This window comes from Natator depressus, chromosome 14, assembly GCF_965152275.1.
Source record: "Natator depressus isolate rNatDep1 chromosome 14, rNatDep2.hap1, whole genome shotgun sequence".
Taxonomy (NCBI): Eukaryota; Metazoa; Chordata; order Testudines; family Cheloniidae; genus Natator; species Natator depressus.
This window is the reverse complement of record NC_134247.1, coordinates 1,321,471-1,335,716: the sequence shown is the minus strand read 5'-3', so window position 1 is coordinate 1,335,716 and position 14,246 is coordinate 1,321,471. Positions and strand designations below refer to the sequence as shown.

Below are 14,246 nucleotides of genomic sequence, written 5' to 3'. Positions count from 1 at the left end.
GCCCTGCTGCCAGGTGAGCGGCTCTCAGGGCAAGTTCTGCCCAGGGCAGCGGGAGGCAAGGACCCTGCCCTGGGGAGGGGACACCGCAGGAAACCACTCTAGGCAGCGGTGGGAAGCCAGGCTCCTGAACCCGCCTTTGGGAAAGTAGTGGCCCTGCCCCTCCAAACTGGCCGCGCCTTGCCTCCATTTGCCCCTCTCCGTCCTGCATGGAGGGCACTGCCCGCGTTTCACTCTGCTGTGAGAACAAGCCCTTCTCTTGGGGGTGGTTAGGCCTTGGCCGGTGCCTTCTGCCTCGCAATGGAAGCGGCGCTGTCCGTGCTGCAAAAGCAGCACTTGACAACAGCCCGCAGCACTTGCTCCCCGCTCTGCAGGAAGAGCCTCTCCGGGTGCAGATCGTTAGGCTGGGGCTCCTGGGCAGGTGGAGGTGGGTGCCAGCAGGGGAGAGCCAGGGGAGGATGGGCTCCTCAGCGCAGGTCTTGCGGTGTACGCAGGGGAGTGGCATCACCACAGGAAAGCTGCCAGCTCTGGGGTGGAGGCCTCCCCCCATCAGTTGTGCCCACACATGGGCCCTTGTTCCTGACACTCACTCGTGTTGCAAAGCGATGAGGCTGCATTGGGAGGAGGGGCACCAGGATGCGGAGCAGCTGATGCCACAGGGAGCTGGGGGAGGACCCAGGGTTGGAGCCTGCAGGTCTGTGGTGTTTGGCCAGGCCCGTTCCTACCTGGCTGTTTTTCCAGAGCCCCAGCCCCTGTTTCCCATGAGCCCTGCTGTGACTGGAGGGGTTGTTTTTCCAGGCGTCTTGGGGAGGAAGTGACATCATGTGGTTCGCGCTGCTTTCGGCCTGGAGGGAGGATGCGGTTCCTCGCGCTTTGAGCTGCGTGGCCGCCCAGCATTCCGCAGCCGACATCTGGCCGGAGGCTCCTCAGCCAGCGCGTCCCCTTGCTCTCAGACACAGATGCTGGCTTGAGAGCGGCTGCTCGAGGCAGCAGAACCAGCAGCCCAGGGGCCGGGCCAGGCTGTGCAGTTCGGGTGGGCGGTCAGTCCGGAGCGGGCTCTGTTCACACCAGGGCTGCTGCTCCTAAAAACCTCCCCACTCCGCGTGCCGCCTCTGGTGGCCTCATGGAGTTACCCTCCCGTCTCCTCCCCATCCTGCCCCTGAGCTCTGCTCCTCGGTCTCTGTGCAAGGTCCATTTGGGTGGGGGATCCCGGGCTGTACACGCCACCTGATGGCAAGTAGCTGTGTGTCTGTAACATGACGCGGCATCCGATCGATTCCAACATTTCAGGGAATGGTCTAGTCACCAGTGGGCAGAACCTCCTGGATTTTGTAGAAAATTAGTGAACCAGAAGCAAGAAACTGAGGACCTCTGTTGACAAATGAAGAAGAGCCCCTCTCCTTCTCCTGCATGTGCCTTCCCTTCTGTCTCCAGCCTGCTGTCCTTTATCCTCATCCTCCCCTGCTGCTCCTGGTGCTTTTCTCCGAGCTCAGCATTCCCTCAGTGCTGCTTGTCCAGCTAGTCTGATGCTGCTTATTCAGCTCTTTGCCCAGCTTCTAGAGCCAGGCAGAGATGGGGAGCAAGGAGACTGCGATCAAAGCAATGTCTACGCAGGTGTGTGCAGGAGTCCCTAGAGAGGTAGCAGCTTGTGCTGAGCAGTCCCTGGAAGCTGCTCTTGCTCTGGGCTGCGTGATTGTGTTTCCCCTGCTGTGTGGAGTCTCAACATGGCTTTTGCATTTAATATAAGGCCTTTGAAAGGAAAAGAAAGATGTGGAGCTCTCCAGTCTGCAGAGTTTGCAGGCTCGGCCAACGTTGTCAGCAGACCTAAGCTCCCTGCTGTGAAGGACTTTACCTCCCCTCCTCCCTCCCCCCCATGGGTGGGCCCTCACCCTGCAGTGGGACCTTACCTGTGCAGGAATCTGTGCGCACATGAGGGTCACTCCACCCAGACCCATTTGCAGGATTGGGGCCTTACAGCTGTGCACACACTGGAAGCAGCTGTGTGTAAGGGTAAGCCTTGGCATGCCATGATGGTCCCATGGCACATGCCCAGCACACGCTTTTCACACGCTTCTCTGTAAATCCAGACCATTTTCTTCCCAGGCTGACCTTGGTGCTAATGGCTTCTTACCTCCAGACCAGGCTTCAGGCATTTTGCTGCGGCTGTTGTCAAAGGATGGTTAGAATGGGCTGCAGTGGAAAGACTCGCTCACCCAGAGATCAGACGCTGCAAAGGGGATTTCAGTCATTAGCATCACTCTGTTAGCACAAGCTAGATGCTCCACAAACAGGAGAAGCCAATCCCTGCCTGGGAGCTATGGGCAGAGATCAAACCTACAGGTGACCAGCTTGGCAAGGCTGAGGCTGTGGGACTGGCCTTGCATCCGAGCCTGTTTTGCTGCTGGGGAACGGAGGCTGTTCCTGGGTCTCTCCCACTCATGCCCATTCTGTCTGTTTGTTGCAGTGATCAGAGCAAAGGCTGTCTCCGGAAAAGAGGTGGATTCTGGGAATGATGTTTATGGGAATCCGATCAAACGGATCCAGTATGAGATCAAGCAGATAAAGGTAAGGATCCCAGCCTGGGGTAGTCTGGCTCTGGGGGAGCAGGTGGGAAGAGGGTGCTAGGGAATCGCAGCATGTGCAGGAATGAGAACAGGGTCAGGGGGTCCCCACAGCAATCCCACCCTCGGATCCCATCTCCGTGGGGTGCAAGTGCTGAGCTCCCACAGCCGTGACCAGTCCGTGCCACCCAGCACTGCAAGAGCTCGGCTTCCTCACCCCTTGCCGTGCGTGTGCTCCCGGCCCCATCTCCCACAGCGTGTGTGGAGCTGAGCGGGGCCACCTGTCTGACTGCGGTCTCTCTCTCTCGCTAGATGTTTAAAGGACCTGACAAGGACATAGAGTTAATTTACACAGCTCCTTCCTCGGCTGTGTGCGGGGTGTCACTGGACACCGGAGGGAAGAAGGAATATCTCATTGCAGGTAGGAAGTGCGTTGCCGGAGGAGCTGGCATGGCCCCCGGTGCTGTCTCCGGGGCGGGAGGAGCTGGCGTGGGCCCTGGGGCTGGAACCGAAGCAGGACACTGGGGCACTTCAAAGGCTCTCTCGACCTGAGTCAGTGCAGGCAGGAGGAGGCAGGCGAAGGGACAGGGACCCATGTAGGGAGGTTTCCTGGAGCTGTGGGAATCGCTCAGGGAAAGGCCGTGAAACTGGATTCTGCTCCAGCCAAAGGGCTTGCTCTCTGCTGTGGCCATGGGACCTCCGAAGCGGTCAGGATTGCAGCACTGCCCATAGGGTTCCCCCCGCCCTCCTCCGGCCACAAGGCCCTGCGCTGGACCCCCAGCGGCCTTAGTGCCATTCTGATCCTGGCCAGAACTGGGGCAGTGAGCAGGGCATGCATGGGGCTCCCATCCTGGCCACAGGGCCCTGCCACGTGACTGCAGGCTGGCCTGGCCTGCTTCTCATTCAAACCCTCCGCCCCTGCCCGTCCAGGGTCCCTGATCATCTGGGCCCTTCTGGCACCATCTAGTGGCTCCTAGGGAAATAACAGCCAATAAAGCCGGTAGCGTTTCCTGACCAGCGTGCAAGCTGGTGCTTAGGCCGTGCTGGCTTGGGGGTGACGACCACGTTCCGAGCACAAGGTCGGCTGCCAGGAGCACTCACCCCAGCTCGGATATTGGCAGCTGCTGCGCCCTGGGGCTTGTGTCGGCCTCGGCTTCCCTGTCTGTGCAATGGGATAATACTCCTGTCCTGCCGAACCCACAGGAGCATTTGAAGCTGCAGCCCTCGGTCCCAGTGGCAGGAGCACGGGAGTCTCCCTCTGTGTCTGTTTCCATGTCCGGCACTTGCCCAATGGCACTAATGGATAAGGGCACCGTGCCCCTGGGGCCAGAGAAGAGTCTGGCTGCAGTGTGAGTGCGATCGCACATGCCTTCACCCAGGTGTTTCTCCTGAGCTCTCTGAGCTCTGCTGGATCCATCTCTTGGTCCATTCTCCTGGCCACTCCACTACCTGTGGGCCCCAGTGTCTGGTGCTGCTGGAGTGTCTGGTTCTAGGTGTGACGTCCATCTCCTCCTCTCCCCGGATGGGGGCTGTCAGACAGTGTCCTGCTCTGTAGCCTCTTGCTTGTCCTGGGATACGCTCGCTCAGAACACAGGCCCTAGAGCGGGGCAAATTCTCAACAAGCCCTAAATAAAGTCCTCCGGATCCATGCAGACAGCAGGGGAGGCCCTGAGCCTAGAGGCTGGTTGGACTGCCTGGCCAGGACTCTGGACAGCCCCCTCTGCTTTATCCCCTCTGCATCGCTGCTGCGGAGTGGCCCCTTGGAGTGTGACATCACAAGCATTGTGATCTCTCCAGTGGGGGTGGCTACCTTTCCAGGGACGCCCAGCTCATCTTTCCCTTTGGAGCCTCCTGGAAAACCTGGCCCGAGCAAACAGCTGGGGCGTGGGCCAGGGCAGCTTCCTTCTGGCTTTGTTTGCAGAGCAGAACCAAGCGGACAGAAGGTGCTGATCCGAGGCAGGAGAGCTGACCCAGTTAATAAAATAAATTAATAAAAAATGGAGATATACCTATCTCATAGAACTGGAAGGGACTGGTCATCAAGTCCCAGTACTCTGCCTTCACAGCAGGACCAAGTACTGTCCCTTATTTTTACCCCAAATCCCTAAATGGCCCCCTCAAGGATTGAACTCACAACCCTGGGTTTAGTAGGCCAATGCTCAAACCCCTGAGTTATCCCTCCTCAAGAGAGACTCCTGGGGTTTGAATTAGTCCTGCCCAGAAAGCCCTTGGGTCCTGATTTTCATCACAGTTCCCTGGCAAACACTCAGGGCATTGCCACCTGGCACTGAGGCCTTGAGGCTCTGGGGAAAGTGTGCCAGGAATTGTCCCTGCTGTGGAACATTACCCCAGGTACTTGGGAAAGTCCCGGGGCTTTTTAGAGCAAATTCTCTAGGCGTGGTCTTGGGGGCTGGGAGGGAATCCGCTGCCTCGCACCCGCACTGGGTGGCTCTATGTCAAAACAACGTTCTGCTTCTCTGGGGCTCCTTGATTTGTCAGTCTTCCCCTTCCCCTCTTCTCACGTCTCCAGTCTGCTGCTTGTGACATGGCAGTGTTTAACTGCGTTAGCCAAGAGGGATGGTGCCTCAAGGAGGGGATTGATGTGTGCTCCAGGCACAGTATGTCCCTAGAGCCCCCCGGAGGGGCGGGCTGCTCGCCTAGGGCTCGTGCTGTTCAAACTCCCTCGAGGCCCTGATGGGACGTGTGTCTCTAGAAAGGTTAAAGCGCTGTGTGGCCTTTCCGCAGGCAAGTCCGAAGGCAATGGCAAGATGCACATCACACTGTGCGACTTCATCGTCCCTTGGGACTCCCTGAGTGCCACCCAGAAGAAGAGTCTGAACCAGCGGTACCAGATGGGCTGTGAGTGCAAGGTAGGCAGAGAGGGAGCGCTCGTGCCTGGAGCCTGCCATTCCGTGTGGTGCTCTGAGGTTTCTGGGCTCCTTGCTCACAGCCGTTGGAAGGCTTGGTGTCGAGTGACCTTGGCTGGATTCAGTGCTGCAACTCAGGAAAGCACTTGCTGAAGTGAATGGCAGAGATGCTTTCCTGAATCGAGGCCTGGGTTTGCATCTGAAGGGGGATCAGTGCATTGCTGGGGCAGTTGTCTCCCCTAGCATGGGTAAGAGTCTTGAGGGCAGCATAAACCCAGTGATTTTTGTCTGGAATGGCCAATGAGGGGCACTTCTAGCAAGGACACGAGGCATCCCAGAGAGGCAGACAGTGGGCTGCTAGGAGTGATGATCACCTGGCCTGTTGTTCTCCTATTGAAGTACTGCCCACAGGCCCCTACTCAGAATCTGGCCCTCCACAGCCACCTAGGGAGATACTATCCCTGCCTTGAAAAGTTTACTACATAACTGGGGCTGTTTCCTGTCCCTTATCCCCATGGGATCTAAGCATCCCACATGCCCTCACAACACCCTGCTAGGGATGAAAGCACTAACATCCCCATTTCACAGCCGGGAAGTTGAGGGGAAGTGAGTTGCTGAAGGTCACTAGGGAGTCTATGGCGAAGGTGGGGTCAGACCCCAGTTTTTGGGAATCCCAGAGCTGTTCCCACAAGCCCAGCCTCCCCTCCTGGCTCTTCCCCATTCTCCTCATCTCTCTCTATCCCCTCATGTCAGCTATCTGCTCAGAATGCTGCCCTCTTCTCCCTGGACTCTCCGTGGCCAGGCTTCTCCCACGCACCCACCCTCGCCCCAGCCCCCACATCTCCTGCTGTCTGTAACTTGTCTGGAGGCTTATATTTGCATGTATCGGTTGCAGTCAGATGTGGAGTATTTGTCTAAAGGATGTAATCTAAACCCACCTTGCATCATACGGTGTGGAGATGAACTGCTGGCCTCATTCCTCAGACATGCCAACATTGGGATGATTTGCAGAGCTAGACTGTCCTGATTCCTCTGTTAGAGAGACTTCTTTGCTCTGCATGTAGCTCTGTCCAGGCAAAGATCCCACGTTTGGCTTCAGCACTGGGAAATTCCTCTTATTTAAGGTGAAGACCCAATTCTGCATCTTAAAAGGAGCCATGTGTCCAGTGGCTGGAACAAAGGGCCTGGAACATCTTGAGCCCAGATCCCAGACAGGCCTCTGCCTCACTTATGTGACCCTGAGAAACTCGCTCGGACTTTCCTGTGGCTTAGTCACCTTCCCTGGGGTTTTGGGTAAAAGCGCAGATGCTCCTGGAGAGGAGCGACCCATTCTATTCATATTAGGCAAAACTTTCTCACTGTCAGGAGACCTAAGCCCTGGAACAGGCTAGAGAGGCTGTGGAGTCCCCCTCACTAGAGGTTTTCAATAACAGGTTAGACAAACTTCTGTCAAGGACTGGATGAGGTGCTTGGTGTTCAGCAGGATCCATCCCAGGTCTGACTCCAGTAGAACTGCACCAGGACTGAACTGTCCTTCACAGATGCTTAGACCAAGGCACAGCTGCTGCCCTGAAGAGTTTGCAGGCTAGGTGGACAAGGGGTGCAGTGAAAACAAGTGACAGTTGGGGACAGATAAGACCGTGGCCTTAGAGCCAGCCCTTTCTCCTCATGTGCTGTGTTAACAGTGCTTGGAGAGGGGACTAGGGCCTCTAGAGTGGGTGGGAAAAGGAGGGCTTTGAAGGGGGAGGGGGACATTTGCCCCATCTTTGAACCCCAGAACTTTAGAATGTTGCTTTCCTTAGCTCAGGGTCTCTCTCCATCCCCCAGCCCAGAGTGACAGAGGTGGGAGATGGAAGAGGCATGGCAGGTCCCTCTCTCCCCCAGACAGGGCATCAGTGTGTGCTCAGTAATGGTCTCTGTTCTGCCCTAGATCTCCCGCTGCCCCTCCATTCCGTGCTTCGTCTCGTCTTCGGATGAATGTCTCTGGACAGACTGGGTGACGGAGAAGAACATCAACGGGCGACAGGCTAAGCATTATGCCTGCATCAAGAGGAGCGACGGCTCATGCGCATGGTACCGTGGCATGGCCCCACCCAAGCAAGAGTTTCTTGACATCGAGGACCCCTAAGCTGAATAGCTGCATTCCAGTACCCAATAGAAAGGCCTGCAAGAAATTAGACTGGTCCACCTCTGACATCACTTCCTGGAAACAGCATGAAAATTCAGTATCCCAAGTGGGTCCCAATCGGGGAGATTAAATGCCACGTGCTTCCAAAGCGGGGTGAGGGGCCACACCATTGTATTTAGTCCCCAGCTGTGCTTTCCCATTCCTTCCTTTCACAGGTGCAGTGGGGCAAGGGATGGCTTCATACTGTTCAGGGGAGAATCCTGAACAAGCCGGACTTTGATCCACAAGATCCCAGTGCTGTTCTGGAGGAAACCAGAATGCTGGAGGGTTGATGTCTCTCACTCTGTGTAGCAGGCCTACCAGGTTCCCCTCACCTGGGGCTGGAGTGTCCCTTGCTTTGGGTAGCTCCTGCCCCTCGATCCCCCAGCACATTGGCGTCTCTTTTCAAACAGGCTTCTCCACTGCCAGCGGATACACCAGCATTCCCCAAATCTCCTTTGTAAGCCCTCTAGTCCTACTGCCCCCCTTGTCACACGCACCCCCACCTCTTGGGCTAGAAGGGAGAGTCAATGAAAGGTAGCACTGGCTGAGAGTCCCAGCTGGACTGCAGGCACCAGGAAAGGATTTGGCTCTAGCGAAGTCTCCTTAGCCCTTTGTCAAGTAAGATAAAGGCCCTTTGCACTGACGGTGTCCCTGTGATCCCCAGCATCAGCAGAACCATCTTTTGAGGGGGACCAGAGAGTCCCCTTCTCACTCATTTGCAAGCACTGTTGTTATTTCATGCTTCCCTCCAAGTCAGTGGGTGCTGAGGTTGGACCTCTGGGGTGGTGCATGTATGAGACCCCTGTAGGCTTTGGTCCTGTGCCTTCATCCTGGCAGTTTACTAAAGCAAGCCAATCCCCTGGTGGGTATGTGTGTTCCCTGCTGTAGTGTAGCTGCTGGATTTGTGTCCTAGAGCATGCTTGTGCCGTCAGCATAGTGCTAATGCCAAGTTCCAGGTTAGGGGAAGGATTTAGTTACCGTTTAGCCTGTCGGACTATGCAGACAGCAGAGGTATTATTGTGAATTCATTGCTCAGCAGGAGAATGAACTGAGAGTGCTCTAGCCCCACAGACAGTGGCATGCCGACAATGACCCAGAGCAGCTTCCCTTGCCGAGAGCCTTTATTCCCAGCAAATTGTGTGAATGCAGGAGCTGGCAAATGGAAGCTTATTCCAAGTGTTCTGCCGAGAAACACAGCGCGGTGAGAGAGACCCCACCAGGACGCGGTATTTTTATACCCACTGACGGCTGTTTGCTGATCTCAGCTGTGAGGCTTCTGACCGTGAGCTGTAATAAAAGTAAAGCTTTTCAGACCCTCTTCTCCTATGCAGTGAGGGTGCACCCGCGCGCGCACACACAACAAACCTGGCCTCTGGCTGCCTACAACCGAAGGCCCCACATCCTTCTGTGAAACCCGCTCAGCCAGCCTCAACCCCATTCTTCTTCGGAGCCCGTTCCATTTTGCTGAGGCACTAGAGAGCACTGCAGAGCTAGCCCACCTGGAACGCAGACAGCACAGACCTTTGTGAGAGAGAATCCGGATCTCCTGGCTAGAGCAGGTTTGGGCGTATCCTGAAATTATCCCTGCAGACCAGCTTCAGGGCATTTTCATGCTGTGCATCGGTGTAAGATTTTAATGATGTCATATTGGACCAGTCTGGGTGACTTCAATATATAAAAATGAAGAGGGGAAAAAAACTAATCAATTCAATATAAGACTCCTGTTTGCTTACTGTATGGTTATATCATAGGTGACATTTACTCCTGTCTCTGCTCTATCTTTGATTTTAAGGTTTCAGTTCGTTTTGGCATCCGCTGTATCATTCCTGTGCTGTAACTTTTTAATTTCCTTGTTAGCTATTAGAACTGCACTTATTTTTTTTTAAACGCATTTCTGCATTGGAAGCATTCAACATGAAGTGGGAAGAGTGTCGAGAAAGTCTGTGGAGGGTTGAGTCCTTCCAGATTTTTCTGTTGTTAGTTTCCTCCTCCCTATCCCCCTCTTCTGCAAAGTGCACAAGTCTTCAGAAGTTGGATTTGAAGATGGGATGTACCATACATGTGCCTCTTTCTAGTTTGTCTCCAAGGCCCTTGCTGAACAACAATATCACGACTGTCGGCAAGCACGATAGGTGAGCCTCACACAAAAATAACTGCAAAAATCTCTTTCTATATGTCAGGTATATGAAGGATGCTTGATTGGCTTTTTTAATTTATGTCTTCTGTTCTCGGTTCCATTCTCTGCCCTTCCTTCCTAGCTCAGTCTCCTCCTCCATGCAAGCAATTTAAAATATTTAAAAAAATAAAAAGTTTACATTATAGTTATTTTCAAATCTTTGCTTGATAAGTATTAAAAATAAGGAGTATCTAACTTGCTGCCATAATTTAAAGCTTTTGGGTGGGGTTTTTGTTTGGGTTTTTTTGGAGCAATATGTTTTTGCTGGAATCTGAAGTCTGAGACCTTCTTGTGCTGGAAACACATGAAAGTTGTTGAATAATGACAAGCAGACTGTGCATGTCTCTGACGCTTTGTATAATTCATATGTGGACGTTCAGTCTTTGGACAATAAACAGTATTCTAAAAAATTAGATAATTTTCTTCTTACTGGATTCACCGTACATCTATAGTGCTGTGTAAATAAGTAATAAGCATAATTCTGGACACGAGGCAGGCACACCAGTCCGCTGGTGCATACGAAGACAGCCTGTGGGGTGGGTGTGTAAGCCGCTCATCCTTGGGGGGCGTATGGCACGGACGTTCCCCCCACTTCCCTCAACGCTGCAGTTCTGCTGGAAAGGTTCCTTATGACAGAAGCTGGTCCACTGCATCAGCCTTCTTCATATAGAGCAATTTTGGGAAACCGCAGCCACAGGAGAGATCCACTGGAGAGAACGGCCCCCGCCTTGCTGCTGTTATAATCACCGTGTTTGAGAAAACCCCCAGCAACTGTAAAACCATCCCTAACCCCTGTGCTCCGCTCCTGCTTGCTCCAAACATGGCTAGGGGCTGACCTGGTAAAGCTGCTCCCCAAAGCAAGCCGTGCTACCCCATTGCTACTAATCGTATGGATTTAGCCTTGGCAGAATTCCATTTTTATTTTTGTAATTTCAATGGATAATATCAGTGTTTGTTTTTAAGCCCCCCCCCATTTTTATTGATTTAAATAAATAGTTGCAGGAAATTATGGGGGGGAGAGGGTCAGACAATAATGCCGGCAGACCAGTGGTTTTCAACGTTTCTTCATTTGTGGACCCCTAAAAAATTTAAAATGGAGGTGCAGACCCCTTTGGAGAGCTGACATAGTCTGCAGACCCCCAGGGGGGCGTGGAGCACAGGTTGAAAACCACTGAGATGCAAAAAAGTTAGTGTCATAACCATTAAAACACATCACATGTGAAAACAGACACAGTCAATACCCTTCAATCAAACTCCCGTAAGTTCTCAAGCAGCATTTTTCTTAGTTTGCCTATTTGAAAATTTCAATTGTTAGCGAGTTTTTTTCCCCCCCATCGCTTTATGTGTCTGCAGTGAAATCAACACGTACCCACGCTTTCCGATAAAACCCGGATTCTTCCACACCTGTTTGTATGACAGCTGAGACTAGGGCCCCCCTTTGCTACCAACGCAGAGTAAAAGACACTCCAGCCACAAAGGGGGTGTAGTCTAAATAGACAAGACCAACAAAGGAGGGGGAGGGAAAACAGGCGCAGAGAAATGTGGTGAGTCGCCCAGGGTTGCTTGTCTCCCAAGTTCACAGTGTAACATCACTAATCTTGCTAAACACACTTCACTTATCCCCATTCTATGGTGACAGGTGACCCCCCTCCCCTTTCTTTTTTTTTTACCATATTGAAGCTGGATACATCTGTTGTGAGCAGCAGCAAATCTGTCAGCAACTCTCTTCAGAACAAGACACTTTGACAACTTTTTCCTCAATAGCCTCACAGCGCTACAAGCAGAAACTTACAATGCCCAGTGACAGGTTTCAGAGTAGCAGCCGTGTTAGTCTGTATTTGCAAAAAGAAAAGGAGGACTTGGGGCACCTTAGAGACTAACCAATTTATTTGAGCATGAGCTTTCGTGAGCTACAGCTCACTTCATCGGATGCTTATGCTCAAATAAATTGGTTAGTCTCTAAGGTGCCACAAGTCCTCCTTTTCTTAATGCCCAGTGAGTGTCACAGAGCTTCTTTAATTTCAGAAGTTTATTTCGGGGTTGTACTTTCTTTAGAAATGCTTTGAATGTAGCATGTGTAGCTGATCCAGAGAGAAAAGTGTATCGTTTCTCCAGGGTAGTGGGAAAAAATCAGCACATGTTGGTTTCCTTTGCATACCTCAACAATAACTACATTGAGCCTGTGATGGAAACAGGCAGAATGCATCTTCCTGTGAGAGAGACTGCACACCGTAACTCTGGGCGGCACAGTTCTATCAGTGCCACGCTGTGCCGTGTTCTTCAGGTACTGAAGGAGAGACTTTGCATCAAGTGACTCAGCAGGCTGGAAACCAAGAAATCTTTTCTATATACTGCCATGCAAACAATATCTCGACACAACTGACACTTATTCTACTTAGCTTATTTCTTTAGTTTTGTCAACCGTTCGAGAGAAAACATTAGCCTCTTTCACTTAACTAATGCATTCAAGTACCATTTCTGACACCATGGGAACGATTTCATTCTGTAGTGATGAGCAGTGTATTTTGCATTGCGTGGTCCACTTTCAATTCTCTTTCTTACCCCATCATTGTATTTGGCTATTGGAGTCGAGTGCTCAAGAAGTTGCTCTTGCATAGCATCTTTCACTCTCATCTTTTCTTCTTTGAGCAATCCCCTGGCCTGCAGTGAGTCTCAGGATAGCTGCCTCAGCTTTGATATACGTGCTGTTCTCTGACACTAAAGCAAAATATTCTTCATCTGATGGAACATCTAGCATCAGATCCTTCATGTCTGAGGCTTCTATGACACCATCTTTGTCAGCGTCTCAGGTACAGAGTTCAGCCATAACACTGGCGGAGCACTCTCCTGCGGACCTTTCCAAAATGAGGCCTATTTCAGAAGTTGCGGGTAGGTCTTGTTGAACTTCAGAGTACTGGTACCCAAAATTGGGCCAGCTAGTGAGCTTAGGGAGGACTAATGACCCACCAGGGTTCGGCAGAAAGCAGCACGTTTATTATACTGATAGCTAAGGTCAAAAGATGGGGGAGGGGGGAGTTATGCTCACAGTCGCATACTCATGCTCCCAGGACAGGCCCGGCACTGGAGATGTCAGGATCCTTCCAGGGAAGCGTCCCACAGCGCGGCAATGGGCGGGGCGATGGAGGTCAGTCTTCCCGAGGCACGACAGAATGCAAGGCAGCGAACCATTGGCCAGGCGGTTCGGGCGAAGGGCCTTCACGGGAGGTACAAGCATGTGAGTGCCCTCCTGAGCACATGGCCCCTTCCCCTTTTAAAGACCTGCTCCTCATGGCCTGCAACTAGAGAGGACTTGGCTGTGTCTGGTTGGTCAAGCTCCACCTCGGACAGTGTCCATGCAGTGTCCATGCATTGGGCGTGTGATCGCTGCCTAATTAGAGTCCCAGACATCTTGTCTACCTGGGAGCTTTTCTGATCTTCCAGCTGTTCAAGCAGCCCATTCATCCCACAAGCATTCCAGGAGGAAGGGGGAGGGGGAAAGCCACTTCACAGGTATTCAAAGAGGGAAAGGAGACAAAAGGGGGGGAATGTGTAACAGACCTTTTGAACATACAGGTTATACATAGCATACAGATCACTGCTGCTCCTACAACAAGTACTTGTTTATTTTTGATGCGTTTTGTTTGCTGAAAAGTTCTGAAATTGTCAATGATTGTTTGCTTGACATTTTAAAACACTTTTTTAGCTACTTATATTCAGAAACAGGGGCTCATAGGCAGGCCAGGCCCCTCTTGCAGGCTACTGTTTTGGACAAATTGGAGAGTCCAGCAGAGGTCAATGAAAATGATCAAGGGGCTGAGGCACATGACTTACGAGGAGAGACTGAGGGAACTGGGCTTGTTTAGTCTGCAGAAGAGAAGAGTGAGCGGGATTTGATAGCAGCCTTCCACTACCTGAAAGGGGGTTCCAAAGAGGATGGAGTGAGGCTGTTCTCAGTGGTGGCAGATGACAGAACAAGGAGCAATGGTCTCAAGTTGCAGTGGGGGAGGTTTAGGTTGGATATTAGGAAACACTGTTTCACTAGGAGGGTGGTTTCAGAGTAACAGCCGTGTTAGTCTGTATTTGCAAAAAGAAAAGGAGTACTTGTGACACCTTAGAGACTAACCAATTTATTTGAGCATAAGCTTATGCATCCGATGAAGTGAGCTGTAGCTCACGAAAGCTTATGCTCAAATAAATTGGTTAGTCTCTAAGGTGTCACAAGTCCTCCTTTTCTAGGAGGGTGGTGAAGCACTGGAATGGGTTACCTAGGGAGGTGGTGGAATCTCCCTCCTTAGAGGTTTTTAAGGCCTGGCTTGACAAAGCCCTGGCTGGGATGATTTAGTTGGGGGTTGGACTAGATGACCTCCTGAGGTCTCTTTCAACCCTAATCTTCTATGATTCTATGACTAATCTAGGCCAGACCTCCCAGGCTAGCTTCCTCTTCCTGGCCAAGTCCATGCAGCAGGAAAAAGAAG

The 14,246-nt window shown here is 52.3% G+C and overlaps 1 protein-coding gene across 1 annotated transcript in view; it reads left to right on the top strand.

Annotated features, from left to right (window-relative positions):
- The window catches only part of TIMP2 (TIMP metallopeptidase inhibitor 2), a 28,842-nt gene extending 20,832 nt beyond the window's left edge, over positions 1-8,010 (top strand). The window contains exons 2-5 of the mRNA XM_074971983.1: positions 2,462-2,562; positions 2,871-2,979; positions 5,304-5,428; positions 7,356-8,010. Coding sequence (XP_074828084.1) covers positions 2,462-2,562; positions 2,871-2,979; positions 5,304-5,428; positions 7,356-7,553 — 533 coding nt within the window. The 3' untranslated portion in view covers positions 7,554-8,010. The remainder of the gene's footprint in view (positions 1-2,461; positions 2,563-2,870; positions 2,980-5,303; positions 5,429-7,355) is intronic.
- Positions 8,011-14,246: the final 6,236 nt, after the last annotated feature.